This window comes from Cupressus sempervirens, chromosome 1 (genome assembly GCF_028749045.1).
Source record: "Cupressus sempervirens isolate cs-2001-9-10 chromosome 1, ASM2874904v1, whole genome shotgun sequence".
Lineage (NCBI taxonomy): Eukaryota > Viridiplantae > Streptophyta > Pinopsida > Cupressales > Cupressaceae > Cupressus > Cupressus sempervirens.
The window spans coordinates 58,685,383-58,702,085 of NC_143118.1; the positions used below are offsets into that span (position 1 = coordinate 58,685,383).

General features: G+C 37.3%; 1 protein-coding gene across 2 annotated transcripts in view; it reads right to left on the reverse strand.

Moving 5' to 3' along the window:
- Positions 1-16,703, reverse strand: part of LOC149576143 (Protein kinase superfamily protein) — a 258,692-nt gene that overhangs the window by 153,574 nt on the left and 88,415 nt on the right. Inside the window, exons 5-8 of one of the 2 annotated variants that reach the window (XM_089816459.1) lie at positions 13,224-13,329; positions 12,731-12,879; positions 12,386-12,511; positions 11,513-11,656 (exon numbers count right to left, since the gene is read on the reverse strand). In XM_089816459.1, coding sequence (XP_089672585.1) covers positions 11,513-11,656; positions 12,386-12,511; positions 12,731-12,879; positions 13,224-13,329 — 525 coding nt within the window. The remainder of the gene's footprint in view (positions 1-11,512; positions 11,657-12,385; positions 12,512-12,730; positions 12,880-13,223; positions 13,330-16,703) is intronic. The other variant, XM_089816466.1, reaches the window with a different exon arrangement.

Genomic DNA, 16,703 nt, shown 5'->3' on the forward strand with positions numbered 1-16,703 from the left:
ATATTCTTGATGAATTGTAATGATAATATTTGATGTAATTATTTAGTATTTGGGGAACAATAATTAAATGCCCAACTTTAAATGTGGGTTAAAGGGGGTTCGGTAGCGCATAGTTTATGTAATACCACTTGATGGTTTTGTGGGAGCTTGCAACTATAAAAGCAACCACAAGGGTAGTTGTAGAAGTAGGACAAAGCGAGACAAGTTAGCCAAGGTAGCATTTGTGGAGTTTGAAAGCATGGCATGGGATATGAAGATTCAAGCTTGTTCACATGGATTGCTTGGTTGTGGCTATGGCTTTGAAGACTTCCATAGTTGTATTTCAATGGTGTTTTGTTGAATAATACATGGTGATGGATGCTTTTGGAGGGTGTGTTTTTCTCTCAATGAGGTTTTTCCAGGGTATATCTTGTCTCACGTTTTGTAGGTATGTTGTCTAATGCCTTGCATGTGGATTCTAAGTGCTTATTTGTTTCAGATCTATTATGAGTTATGTGAAATCAGTAATATGTTTAGTTGCAAGTTTCCTTACAAGTGGTATTAGAGCAATGGTTTTGTTATTCTAACCCTAGATTGATTCCATGGGAATGCATGCAAGAATGAAAGAAAGGGCAAGATATACGGATTTTGTAGGTTGTTTATTGCAAATCTGAGGGTTTGGGTTTGTTGTTATGATGGGTTGTTAGCAGATTTTGGGCATGTGAAATTATTAGTCAAAAGAGTTTTTTGGATATTTCATTTGAGGATTTTAAGGGGGAGTTTGTAGAGATGACCTCCTGGGCAAAAATAGATTTTACCATTCAATTCAGGTTGGTCTTCTCATAAATTTTGATATATAATTTGCTCTAGTTTGGCAATGTTGAGAGAACAAGCAAAAGTTTTTTTTAGTTTCAGGCCATGACAACCATCAAATTTAATCCTATCAGAATTTTGTTCACAAAAAAAATTGTTTTGAAAGTGGTTTATAAGCAAATAAGTTTTCTTAAAACGACCATAACTTTCACTTAGGATGTCGGATTTTGGACTTCTTACAATCGTTGGAGAGATAATGCAGAGCACATACCAATTGGGTACAGGTCCGGTACTATGATTTTGACATTTTGTTAAGTTTTATGAGCCCAAAAGTGAGATGTTATTTTTAGCACAAATTTGGGCATAACTTGGGCATACGGAGTCGAATTTTGGTCTTCGAATAGTCAATGGAAAACTCTTAGAGAGTTGTACACATTGGTTCAGATTTGCTACAAGTTTGGCATGGTTTATTCGCTGATATGTTGATTTGAACAGTTTATAATTTATATTGACTTTGGTGATATGTTGATTCGAACAGTTTATAATTTGTATTGACTAAGGCAATATTGTGAGTTTATGACATGGTACATTTTGGAGAATAGGAATCTAATGTCATTGTATACTCAAGATGTATATTAGATAGGTATCATGATGATATGGTTATCAGTCTTTGATTTGGATATATATGATGACTTGTTGGGTCTACAAGTTGTGCAATTGTGTAAGCAGTCTATACTTATAGGATGCATTTATGACTTGGATATGGGTTGTCTTTACCCATTGATCTTTCATTATTGATGCATATTCAGATTGGTGACTTAAATTTAGGATGTTTATGCCCTTAATCACATGATTTATTGATTTGACTTCATGTAGAGGGGATGAGATGTTACCAAATAAAGTCATGATGGAGGATTGTGGTTGACTATTTTTATGCTGACAGGTTGGACACTTTGAGAGTTAGATGTTCAGTTCATGGATGTAATCATGGTGCCATGAATATTGCCATGACATGATTGGATATACAAGTACTTACAAGTACTTCATTGATGTTCATTAGTTTGGATTCCTAGTTTCGCTATGGCAATCTATCTTATTGGTTGAGGATCATGGTTATTTGGTTACTTTGGAAGAGCTTATGATGTGCACTTTGAGTTTTTTGATTGTTTAATGCCTTGGTTGATTCTCATGGTTAAAGGATTGTTTTTTCATCATGATGTCATCGATAGCTTTGGATACACAGTTCAATGGGAGCTTATGACAGTGATGGGGTGGAGGTATAGGATTGATTCCTGATTTGGTTTGTATCTTCTTGGTTTGGAGATCTTGGTTTTACTTGGTACTGACACTTTGGTTGTGTGTGTAGACCTGGAGGATCTTCATGTCATGTCATGTGTAACTTGGTACCACAGTTGAGTGAGAGTTGTTGGCACTGATATATTTATTGAGTGTTTGTAAATGTTGGAAGATGTCTTAGATCCCATTGTTGCAAAAGTGTCTTTGGCATTTGCATGGTGCACTTGTTAGTACTAGTCAACTTCATGGTGTGTGGATGTGGTTGTATCTTGAGAGCTTATGGGGTTCTTAGTAGAGGTGTGATTTATGCTTTCATTTGACATGTTATTGTTGGTGTTAGGATGGTTTCATTACTCTGTCATGGTATACTCTTGATATTCATTAAGAGTTTTGACATGTTATGATGTGTTCATATGGAGCATGTTATCTCTTTGGTTGAGATGGTTCAGGTCCATACTATCATGTTTATGTTCCTGAGGCCATGGTTGGAGCTTTGACATTGATCTTAGTTTAGTTTCTTGGTATTGAGTGCATTGATCATTTGTTGGTTACTTCTTGATATTGCTATGTTGCATTTGGAGTTGGCATGGATTTACTGGTAACAGGTGCTCATGGATACTTAGAGATAATGGTGATGCTGATCTCTCTTGGATTAGAAATGTAATTGTTGGGACAGTTGATACTTTCAGTAAGAATTCCAAGGGGTATTCACCTTAATGGGCATGAGAGAAGATTGTTCTTAGATGATTCTTAGTTGAAGACTTTGATAGCTTGATAAACATTCTCATTCCCCACTCTTGGTCTACTCAACGGTTTACTACTTGAGAGGTATAGCCCATTGTTTCTCTCAGGTGCATTATGTGTATACTTATCTTTCATTGATATGGATCTTGAGCTATGGTGCATGAGTTAGTTTTGGAGGGTTCATTTATGATTTGAGAGATGGTTTAGCATTAGTTATCTCTTGGTGCATATGTTGTTGTGCTAGTTGAGTTTGGGAGATGGTTTTATTGGCCATATTCCTTAGTTTAGAAATGGTTAATGAGTTTGATCTTCTTATGAGAGACTTACATCCAAGATTAGTTATATGGTATGGCTTGGGTGTTGTTGTGGAGATCGCACTTGGTACAATTCACATCTAGAGGTTCGTGTAGCATATGATACAGGTTATGATTTGCATAGTTTCTCTTTGTTTTTCGTTATCTTCTTGGATGTTCGATTTCACTTACATTGGATTTGGAATTGGTTGGAGGTTGTGATCATTAGTTTGTGCTCATGTATGTCACGTGAGAGATGACATGATTATTCCTTTATCTCTTTTTTTTTGTTGGTTGTGGAGAACTTGGGAGAGTGTTGGAAACTTGTTATGAGAGTTGTTCTTGCAGGTTATTGGTTTATGTGTTGTCGATGTTCTTGATACTACATTTATTCACTTCTATGAGATGTTGGGAGTGGATTGGTTATAAATTTGGCATTATCTTTTTGCAGTGGGATCTTATTGGTGTATATGTGACAAGTATTGCTCTTGAGGCTTGTGATTGCAGGTTACAGATTAGATGTGTTGATGATGTGAGATTCACTTGGTATACCTTTGTAGGTATGGGCAATTGGATGTATCAGTACTTGTTGTGGGTGCTATTGCAGGTATGGATTTTGATAGCTATGAGAACATGTGTTTACCTTTGGATCAGGTATATGAGCTTGCCATTTCAATTGGTACATGATTTTATGATTCTTATATGATAGGTCGAGTGGCCGTCTTTTTGCATGGCTTCTATGCATATCTGGTGGTGGTGGCATAATAGGTGGGACCATTCATGTCTGAGATGCTAGATGCTTTGATTTTGTTGCAGGGACCTAGATGGAGCATATGGTGTACTTTGATCTATGATGGTGGATGTGCTCGGAGGGATTGCTCCCTTATTCATTTGTGGCTACGGATTGACCCTATGTGATGTATACAAGTGGGAGATTGTTGACATTATGTGTGTTGCACGCATTGCATAATATTGTTTATATTGCTTTGTTTAATTTTATCATGTAATGTTGCACCTAGGAGCACCTAGATGGACGTGCACTATGTAGAGATTCTCATGGAACATTTTTGATGAGTTGTAGTGTTGATATTTGATGTAATTATTTAATATTGGGGAAAATAATTAAATGCTCAATATTAAATGTGGGTCAATGCGAGTTTCGTAGCACATGGCTTATATAATACCACTCGGTGGTTTTGTAAGAGCTTGCTACTATAAAAGCAACCACAGGGGTAGTTATAGATGTAAGACAAGGAAAGACAAGTTGGCCAAGGTTGAAAGCATGGCATGGGATGTGTGGACTCACGCTTGTTCACATTGATTGCTTGGTTGTGGCTATGGCTCTAAAGGCTTTCATGATTGTATTTCAATGGTGTTTTACTAAATAATACATGGTGATGGATGCTTTTGGAGGCTAAGTTTTTCCCTCAATTAGGGTGTCCAAGGGTATATCTTGTGTTACATTTTGCAGGTATTTTGTCTATTCTCTAACACGTGGATTCTAAGTGCTTATTTGTTTCAAATCTATTATGGGTTATGTGGAAACAATAATATTTTTAGCTGCAAGCTTCCTTACAACAAGGAGTTTGAGTCTATGGGGGCTTCCACTTCTTCAGATGAGTTGATAGAGGTATTGAGAAGCCGTACCTCGGTTATTGATGTGTATGAGGACAAGAGTGCACATGATGTTAGTGATCATGAGGTGAGCAATTTAGATTCAGTCTCCTATCAAAATGCAGTTAGTGAGGGAGAGAGCTTGCATAGGAGTCGAGGGTTACATAGGCATCATGTAACACATTGGTTGAAGGTGAGTGATAGTGATACCCTTTCAGCTCTAGAGCATTATGATGCTATCCAATAAATGTTAGCCACATCTAGTTGGGGTGCTCCTATGCCAAATGAGCATGGTAATAGTTGTCTTTCCCTAGTCGCATCTGGTTGGGGTGCTCCTATTGCAATTTTGCTAACAATCTCATTAATGTCAAATAGCAATTTAAACTTGGCCTCAAATGCCTTCTTCGACACATCCCAAGAGGCTATGGATGAAGCATCCAATTTTGTGAATCAATCAATGGTTGTACCCTATAGTGTTGTTGGCAAAACTCTCATCCAATAGTCCATGTCCTCTTGATGGCTTGTAATCTAGGTAGTCTCATGCATCTTGCAATGCCTCAAAGGATCTACTAACCCATTCCAAATGAGCTTTGGCAATTTCTACCAATCCACATTCAGACTTGTCAGAGTCACCATCTTTTTGCATACTTGCTACCTTGTGTGTTGGACTTTGGTGGTTTATTCTAACCACTACGTTATGGTGCTTTCCTTACACTCTCATCCACACGTGTATCCTCTAAAAGTCCACATCCAACGTCCCCTACACCTTGGTTATAGCTCTAACTCGCTCTTACACTCCCTTTGTTCAAGGGTCTTTGATTCAAGTCCTCTTTTGGTTTTCCTTAGATGGATTGATTCTCGTAGTAATAGAATATGTTTTTCAATTCAAGATTTCCTTCTTTGTACTCTTGGTCTGTCATTGACAATACAAATGAGTTATCTACTTGATCCACAAGGTTGCTATATATTTCTTCCAAAAGTGGTAAGTTTTTGCAATATCCTCTACTAATTTCATGTATGATTTGTACCTTCCCAAATGGTTTCCTTTCCTCCCAACAACAACTTTGGCTCACATTTCAACTTTCACCTAATTCTTGAGAAGGGCTCCAACTTGGGAATTGTCCGACTAGATTTTCCTCAAATGTTTCTTGTAATCTTCTTCTTTGTTCTCTTTGTTCTACAATCCTTAAAAATTGTTTAATTACTTGGTCTTCACCACCTTGTGGCCTCCTCTCACCTTTATTGGGATCCAAGGGCATGAATCACACAAATCTAACCCAATTTGTTATAAGGCAACATGCCAAAATGTTTACTACTATATCTAATAAATTATATACACAAAACAATGAGAATGATTGCAACACAAACTAGGTACATGAGTAAAATATCTCTTTATTCACTCGTAAATTTATTATAGAGAAGATGACCAATGAAGGTCACTCAAGGGTTCAAGTTCAACAACTATACCATACTACCTTCCTAGATGATACACAACATATTTAAAGGACCTCACGGCTGCCAATTGGTAGTTACAATTACCCGAAAGTGACAACCAGCATAACATAGACAATTAACAGATTGTGGATAATTAATATATCGAACATGCTAGTAGGCATTATATGCTGACTAGGATGCCTTGTTTTACTTTGATAATGTAAAAACCCCTAACTGGCTTCCCACTTGAACATTGATGCACAGCTTATTGTCTTTCGGATAATAATACTTATCTAATTTTTTGGATGTTTTCTATGCAAATATAAAACGACAAATTCAAGAAATTTGAAATGATAACATTAAAATTAGACAATAACTCGACAAATTTCCTTAGCACTTTATTTTGGGAAATTATATGTTAGAATTACATAATATAAAATGGCACCTAAATTGCAAATTCAATTTATCAAACCATGACTCCAAATGCCTCATTATTCACTGCTCCTTATTTGCTTACGGGATTGCTGATTGCAGACTTTTGCAGACTTGTCATTCCTCCTAATATCCCTTTGCCATTGGCACCTTCATTGTGAACTGCTGGTAACCAAGCTAAATCACTTCCTACAGTTGTGACTTCATCCCCCACAACACTCCAATAGCAAGCGTCTCCATTATGCAGTCCACCTCCTTACCCACAGTTGCAATCTGGTCATTCATGTGGCCAACATCAAACGCAGGCCAGGTTATATGTCATGCTAGCTTCACATAGCAGCCACAACTCAGAACGCAGAGCTGAAGTAACGTGTGGGCTCTTTATCGATGTCGTCCCTCCACTTCCATAAATCTGCCACATCTACTAGCATTGTATAATTTGCATGCTGCAATATCAATTTGATTCACCAATATGCAATCTGCTGGCTCCACCAAGAAATTCGATATATTGCAGATTTTATTCTGCTTACCAATCTCCAGTAATAGCAAGAACAATAGGAGATTGTTGCAATTTGTTATACCACAGCAATGTATTGCAATACTTCTCAAAACAATCCTCAGAGAACTTCTCAGAACCCTCAGCCAGAAAATTATAAGAAATATATTTTCCAGACTATTCTCCTTAGCTACAGGAATATAGTGAGAGAATGTTAGCAAATTGTATACTGCAGCGCCATTGCCAAGAACTTCTCAAACGAGACCCTTATACTTCAGCAAGGGCTCACAAGTCAGAAACAGGAAAAAGCCACAAAGGCACAAAAAGCAAATATAAAATTCAAGCGTGCCTTTCCCAATGAAATAAGCTCTCATTTATAAGCTCTCATTGGAAGAAGTTTCCATAAAACTCCACTTTAGGAATCATGGAAGTTTCCCAAAAGAACTCAACACTAGAAACTTTCCAACTTGCTTTTTAGAAATATCACTTAAAGTCATTATGATAATAATATAAACATTATTATAATAATGCAACTCAAAAAATAACTAAATAAGAGCTCAAGCAAATATTAACCCGATCAATTGCAGGTGATGACCAACTGCCAGAGCCACCCACTGCATTGCCAAAAATAGCACCTGTCAAAAATAGACAAGTTCACAACTGGGACCCCCAAAACACCCTGTCAGTGCACGAGGGTCGCTATGATGAGATAACTCCATCAACTGCATAGACTCACCAAAATGGGGACATTACAGTCCTCCCTCCCCGAGATTGCTTGTCCTCAAGCAATCTAACATCATGTAAAAACCTCCACCGGGATCCCACAAGAAGCAAGTGATGTCCATGTCCTCACTAAACCAACTGAATGCCAATACCATCATCAGACCCAATAACATGACCTGCAATATAGCACCAAATACTTGTGTTGGTGACGTAAAAATCGGAACATCACTAACAAAAAAAACCTTAGGAGATCTCAACACACTCTCCTTCATTGTGGCTACCCAATCATTCTATTGACAATCTAGCTTAGGCTCAGACCAACTCTGCATTCGGTGCAAATCCTGAACATGTGAGTCAAATACCAAACTATAAATGCTCATCACAATATAAACTCTATCATCAGTATGATCAGCTCCATCGATATCCTCATGTTGTGATGACTCATCCTCAATCTCATCAGTGTAAACCCACATACCACGATTCGTTGCTCCATTCGGCCTTAACACACAAGTATGACCTTTAGAGAAAGGCTCCTTGCACCAATAGCACAATTGATGCCTCCTCAAATCCTCTCTACGAGTGTCATCAGATCTCTCCACTAACTTACCCTTGTCCTCTACAACTGGTGGGAGCTCATCATCGGCCGAAAGAGCAGAAGATTTCGAAGCAACCTTGCTTCGAGAAGAGGACTCCAAGTCTCGTGCCTTCCTCATCGCTACCTGGAGAGAAGATGGGTCGAAGGACTTTACCCATCCACAAAGTGGCTCAGTCAATCCCTCCATGAATAACATCACTCGTCCGCACTCTGAAATATCATAAACCATGACTGAAAGCCTTTGGAACTCACTGATGTAGCTCTCCAATCCACCAAACTGCTTCGGCTACGCCAACTCATAGAAGTACACCTTTGGATACTTCCTGTCAAATCTCTTGATCAAGCGATCCACGAACTCCTGGTAGGAAGTGATGTGATAATGTTGCAAAGAAACTAACCCATGTGGTACCACCAGTCATGTGCAGCTCCATCTAGATGCAACACTCCAAATTTGATAGCGTCCACTTCAAACATAGGACACAAAGCCAAATATGTATCGAGCTTATGAATCCACATTCGAGTTGTAACTCTCCCAGTGCCATCAAAGTGCTCCAACGTCATCTTACTGGCAACTTGTTGTAACTTAGTCTATCGAGGTCATTGTCTCTCAGGTGTCAACCTCGCTCTAGAATGCTCCCGTTTTTTAGTCAGGAACCTATCAAAATTCAAATGATCTTTAATAGCCTTTGATAAAGCATCCCACTCCTTATAGTGTGCCAGCACGTCATCAACAAAAGGAGCGGCCTCAAACTCAATACTGACCGCATACACCTCAGGTCTTAGAAACATGGGCCTCTGCAGCCTATCATGAAAGCCAGTATGTAAGTTAGCTCTGTCAGCTAATCCACCATGATCCTCAACTCAAATCCGATCTACATCTCTGTACCTATCACCATCTCGAGTTCTATCCTCGACTCGAGATCTATGAGAACCAACAGAAACATCCCGAGCTCTCTCCCTACTCCGTCCTCGAGGAAGTGCTATCTACTGCAAAGTATTAGACAACTGCTGCAGTAAACCTGTCATCTTTTGTTGTCCGGCTGCTAGGTTCCTAAATGTTTGCATAGCCTCTCTGTCAACATCAGCATCTTTAACTCTGGACCCACCTCAACTGCTTGGACTACCAACAGACCCAAACTGTATCTCAGGTTCTTCTCTAGGAGGAGAATTATGTCCTCTTCAGGTATAGTGCATAACCAACACAAACCTCCTATCATTACCCATGATAGAAATATCAAATCAAATACTGACTACACTTCAAACCAAGCACTGACCAAACTGAGCCCAATTCCTGCAAGTTGGCAAGAAACCGCTCTAATACCACTGTAAAAACCCCTAACTGACTTCCCACTTGAATATTGATGCACAACTTATTGTCTTTCCAATAATAATGGTTTTCTAATTTTTTGGATGTTTTCTATGCAAATATAAACCGACAAATTCAAGAGATTTGAAATGATAACATTAAAATTAGACAATAACTTGACAAATTTCCTTAGCACTTTATTTTGGGAAATCATATGTTAGAATTACATAACATAAAATGGCACCTAAACTACAAATTCAATTTATCAAACCGTGACTACAAATGCCTCATTATTCACTGCTCCTTATTTGCTTACGGGATTGCTGATTGCAGACTGTTGCAGACTTTTCATTCCTCCTAATATCCATTTGTCGTTGGCACCTTCATTGTGAACTGCTGGTAACCAAGTTAAATCACTTCCTGCAGTTGTGACTTCGTGCCCCACAACACTCCAACAGCAGGCATCTCCATTATGCAGTCCACGTCCTTAACCACAGCTGCAATCTAGTCATTCATGTGGCCAACATCAAACGCAGGCCAGGTTATATGTCATGCTAGCTTCACATAGCAGCTACAACACGAAACGCAGAGGTGAAGTGACGTGTGGGCTCTTTACTGATGTCATCCCTCCACTTCCAGAAATCTGCCACATCTACCAGCATTGGATAATTCGCATGCTGCAATATCAATTTGACTCACCAATATGCAATCTGCTGGCTCCACCAAGCAATTCAATATATTGCAGATTTTATTCTTCTTACCAATCGCCAGTCACAGCAAGAACAGTAGGAGATTCTTGCAATTCGTTATACCACAGCAACGTATTGCAATACTTCTCACAACAATCCTCAAAGAACTTCTCAAAACCATCAGCCGGAAAATTAATAAGAAATATAATTTCCAGACTATTCTCCTTAGCTACAGGTATAAAGTACGAGAATGTTGGCCAATTGTATACTACAACACAATTTCCAAGAACTTCTCAGATGAGACCCTTATACTTCAGCAAGGGTTCACAAGTCAGAAACAGGAAAAAGCCACAAAGGCACAAAAAGAAAATATAAGATTCAAGCATGCCTTTCCCAATGAAATGAGCTCTCATTTATAAGCTCTCGTTGGCAGAAGTTTCCATAAAACTCCACTTCAGAAATCGTGGAAGTTTCCCAAAAGAACTCAACACTAGAAACTTTCCAACTTGCTTTTTAGAAATATCACTTAAAGTCACTATTATAATTTATAATAATGCAACTCAAAAAATAACTAAATAAGAGCTCAAGCAAATATTAACCCGATCAATTGTAGGTGACAACCAACTGCCAGAGCCACCCACTGCACTGCCAAAAATAGACTTACTAAAAATAGTCGCTATGATGAGCTAACTCCATCAACTGCATAGACTCACCAAAACAGGGACATTACAGATAACTAGTTTGAACTTCAATATGCGTGATGTTGTTTGGGGAAAGGAAAGAGCTGCATAATAGATGTCCACGTTTAAGTAGCCCATGAAATCTACCATAATCTCATGAAGCGTAACATGCAAATATGGGGGGAATTGAGTAAATTTCACTTCTTCATGTATCACAACAAAGAATGGATGCTAACTAACTGTGTGCTATATTTCAGAGAATCGATTCATTCATCCATTTACCCTTCAAGTATATGGGATGGAAAAAGGAAAAGTAAGGATTAGAGCACTAAAACAATAACAGTTGATCTTAAATGAAAAAGAAAATTACCAAAACACATTAAAAATTTTGAATAATTGATGGATTAAGTATGCAAACCTGTTTGAGATAGCATATAACGCCAACATTTACCAGTTGGCCAACATCACCAGCTGTGCTTTGTGACAGTTTTTCCCCTTCAACCCATCCAGTAGTTATAACTTTCCTTGAGGTGTACTGGGAATATGTTTTGGGCACAACCACCTGCAATCTTGAAAATTATTTTGTTTTATTCCAAAAAAAGGAATTTTCCTGTTCAAGATAAAGTGAGATAGGAAGGCAAGAAAGATAGCAAGACAAGAATGATAGTGCTTGTTTTCTATTCAAAACCAAGGTTAAGTCTTTAAATTATACTCAGATTATATGTAAGGTGGCAATCCCTTTATAACAAAGCATGAAAATTTAGCTTAACTTGTGATTTGCATGAAATAAATAAAAACTCTAATACTGTTCCCCCGAATTATAAAATAGTTATCCCTAGATTCACATGTCATACTTGTGATCCTTTATCTGTTAGATTCATTGAAATTTGCCTTCATTTTAAAGTCACAAGCACAGTAAGGAAATATGAATGTTTAATTTTAAAATAATTGTTTAAGTGATCATAATTCATCCCTCGGGTTAATGGAGTCCTGCACCCTAAATTTATTTTGCACAAGACTCCGTAACACACACTGACACTCAAAGTTTTTACTTCATAAAATGATTATGCTTAACATGTCCATATTTTATAAATTAAATGGAGGTAAATTTAAAGCAAACAACAACATCTCTTTTCCTGTTAGCTCTCGTTAAATTATCAAAGAAAGCTTTTTATTTTCTTATCCCTCCCTTCCACATTCCAACGAAAAAGAAAGTCAACATAGTCCGCTATGCACAAACGAGGATCTCTACAAAGGAATTTACAGTAAAGCAATGGTCAATGACATACACCTGAGGAAGGTCTTTCTTCATCATTTCTGCAAACCGAATCCCATTGTCACCCTCATTTATATAGTCAAGCTCTTCAAAAAAACGGGCTGCCCATTCATCTACGAGTCCAACAACATCAATTGAAATCTGTAAAGAAGGTCAATGAAAAGTTAAGCAACCACTTAGTGCAGTACTAAATTTATCAAAATCAAAAGAGTCATTTTTGTTTCCCCTATTAACTTCCAAAAGTAAAGTCAAACAGATAAAAAGCATCAAATTTTAATGCAAGAGCACTCTATGCCTAAAATCATACTGAACCTTTTCCTGCCAAGTGCTTTAAAGCAGACAAAAGTTGAAGTCATTTACTTGTGGAAACTTGCGGAGAGCCAGGCCTAACTTGCGAATAATAAATAAATCAACAGTCACTGTTTCCAGAACAAAAGGTCGTTGTACTTTTACAGCAACCACGTCACCATTTTCCTTCAGTCGGCCTTTGTAGACCTGGCCCAATGATGCTGTATAGGAAACAGTTCCATTAGTAATGATCAGAAGAATCAGAATCCTGTATGAAGCAAGCAGAGTGAAATCTGTGTTACTTCCTCATGGACCAAAGCTATGAATACATAGAAAAACACCACAAAAAACTAAGGGAAATTAAATTCAAGAATCATGAGCCATTACTTATTGCCTATATGATGTATTGCCAGCATTCATATAGAATTAATAGTTGTCAGTGTAACACCACAAATAAACTAAGGCAGTTTAAATTCAAAAATCATGGGTCGTTATTAATTGCATATATGATGGTAATCAATTTTTGATAGTGTAAACTGTAGCCACGGTGTTAATCTGAAATTACCAGCAGCAATTGGAGATGGGGAGAGCTCAGAATATATTTCTGTCCAAGGCCGTCCTAGTTCTGCTTCTATCAGATTCATAGCCATATCATCAGGAAATGATGGTACCTTCAAATTTCCCCAAAAAACAATTGATCAACAAACAACTCAAAGCTATAAATCAGGATCATCAGAGGATGCAATTGATGAGTTCTTATGAACAATAAGCTCAAAACATCTATTCACTTCCATCCTTGTGATCTCAATGAAGTCCAAAAGAAGATCGTTGAGTCACCTAGACCATGTTAAATCCATGTATTACAACTTAGAAAGAACTATAGATTAATATGTAACTTTTGAAATCAAAAAAAAATTACAAATTGAGGATATGCTCACTGCAACTATTGTTTTGATAAAAATTAAATCTTCTGCTGTGATTCAGCTGAAAATCATATATACAGACTCACTGAAATGAACATCTTATAACGTAAAAATATCACAAGCACATGTCTGAGTAAAGCTAAAACTAAAACCCATAAACTCCTAGTAACCTAGCAGTTTATTTGTCTAATTGTCCTGTGTTTAATGTTTTAAAGGGTAATCATAACCACTTTACCTGTTCCCTAAAGGCTGTGATCTTCAGCAAACCACAAAGTAGCTAGTCATGTGTTCCATTTCTAAACCGTGGGTAGAAGTCAGGCCAGTAAAATTGTTTGTACTTGAAACTCTGATCACTTGGTTAGGGTTTCAACTGCTTTGAGTTTGGATCTATCCTTCTACTTATGTTTACATCATTTTAGAGTCCAATGTACCTTTAGTCCAGTTGACATGCTTAAGTCATTTATGAGCATACATTCAGTCTGTCTCCTTTTCTTCCTTCCTTTTTTATTCAAGGGGAACTAGCTAGGTATATTTTTCAATATGAAACTATACATATTTGAATTCCAAATTTTTTTAGAGAAGAGCCCAAGCTGAAACGAAAATAATGAAGCAAAGCCATAAAAGGCAACACTTTTCATTAAAACTGGGACTTTTCAAAATTCTGACTGTTATTTTTCACATGCAGACCTGGCATTAATTTCATGGAAAATAACAATCCAATGGCAAAACTGTTGTTTTTAGTTATTTAGGAAATGGATTCTCAATAAAGTTATACACTATATGAAATTTGAGATTGGCAAATATGTGGCACTAGATAGGTTTGCCAAAAATTGTTGAATATTTTTATAACAACCAGCATGAGGCATTTCATTAGTATGGTATATGGCAGAAAATAGATGTTCCTTAAATCCACGAGTGGATTTTTACGAAGCAATATGACATGCACTTAGTTACTCAGAATACAGAAAAGGAATCTCAGTAAACTGTGAAGCTTCAGGTCATAAAGAAGCAATGTGTAAAAACTGCTATGACGGGAAACAGTTTTATAATTTTACCCCTAAATATTAAGATAATCTATAGAACCTCTTCAAGGGTAACTAGACAAAAGCAAGTGTAGGGCAGAATCGAAATGGCATGTGCCAAGAGGGGAAATGAAATCAAATTTTGATGGAACCTCTACAAGCAATCACAGACTAACAAGAGTAGGTTAAGATCGGGGTTTAAAAGGTGGATTGCATGTAGGCAAGGTGAATGGCTAAGAATGCAAGTTGGGAACAATTGGATGTGTGTAGGATGAGAGTTTTTATGCTTTAAAATGTGAGTTCTTACCAAAATTGGGTTTTGGAGATGCAATTACATGTGGTAAATAACTCATCAATTTACTTTGTGTAAACATGTAATGTGATTACATATTTAGGAGTATGGACAAGGATGAATTTGGATGATGAATTGAACATGGAAGATGAAAGCATGAAGGATACTTGCACTCTTTTGTGGGAAGATCTCAAACTTTTCTCCAAAAAATAGCCCAAAAACAAGTAACAAAGTATATAAAAAACATGAAAAACAAAAAGAACATACCTCTTGCTTTGACTCAAACTTGATAAGTTCTCAAACTTCGCTTTGCATGCAATTACATTTTTGAAATGGGAGATCTTTTGCATTTGCAAGAAAATGAAAGTCTCAAACTCATTCAATAACTCGAAACAAAAAACTAGGGCTGCATTCAAACAAATGGATGATAAAGAGCCAAAGAATGCAATAAGTTAGCAAAATGATCAAGAAATGCAAGCAAAACTGGATTCTCACACTAACTTGGAGAGCAAAGAGCAAAATTAGGAAGAAGAAGAAGTTGAAATGAACTTGTTCTCTTCAAAATCGGGTTTTAGGAGTGTCCTTGCAAGTAAGAATCAAATGCCCTTGAAAGATTCAAACCTTGGCTTCTCGTGGTTTGGAGATGTAAATAACAATTTAAATGCCCTTCAAAGTGCAGCTTGCATTTCTCAAAGTGATTCTTGTGATTGAAAATGCCTTCCCAAGAGAAAATCGTGGTTTAGAACTTGCATTACATGTTCATGTAATGATGCAAAGGCTTAATGCAAATGACTTTCCTTTCAATTTCCTTAGCAAATCGGGGTTTGGAGACCCTGTTGCATTAAACATTTTGCTTCTATATATAGTGTTTTGCATTTAGAAGACACAAATCAGGTTTTAGAAGTCCAAACGCATGTTTTAATGTGCAACTCATATCTTTGCAATAAAATCAGGATTCGCAAGATGTAATGCATGAAACGTTTTTCCTCTCAAGCCAAAATCAGACTTTTTGGGTGAGATTACATGCAAAGGAAATAAGAATCTAATGCCTTTGAAAGATTCAAGCCTTCGCTTCAAATTGTGGTTTGGAGATGCAAATGACGTTTCAAATGTCCTTCAAAGTGCAGCTTGCATTTATCCAAGTGATTCTTGTGTTTGAAAATGCCTTCCCAAGAGCAAATCGTAGTTTAGAACTTGCATTACATGTGCATGTAATGATGCAAATGACTTTCCTTCCAATTTCCTTGGCAAATCAGGGTTTGGAAACCCTATTGCATGCAATGTTTTGCCTCTATATGTAGCATTTTGCCTTTAGAAGACCCAAATAAGGTTTTAGTAGTCCAAACGCATGTTTTAATGTGCAGCTCATATCTTGGCAAGCCAAAATCGGGCTTTGCAAGATGTTACACATGAAATGTTTTGCCTCTCAAGCCAAAATTGGATTATTTGGGTGAGATTACATGCAAAGGAAATACATGAACTTGCACACCTAGGTCTTATTTAACCAAAAAACGTGGTTGAAAAAGCCTTCTCAATGGAGGTTTTTGCTTTTAGACTCTAATTGGGCTTTAGAAAGTGCAATGCATACTTAAAATCTGCATTCCAAAACCAAGTCCAACCCTAAATCGGGTTTCACAATATGCATTACATGGGACTTTTTTTGCTTATAAGCCAAAATCGAGCTTTGACAAGTCAAATGCATATGTTAAATATGCAATGTTGTTTGCATGAAAGTCGCTTGATGACCAAAATCGGGTTTCTTGAGGTGTAATGCATGTGATGTTTTACCTTGGAGACAAGTCATGTGA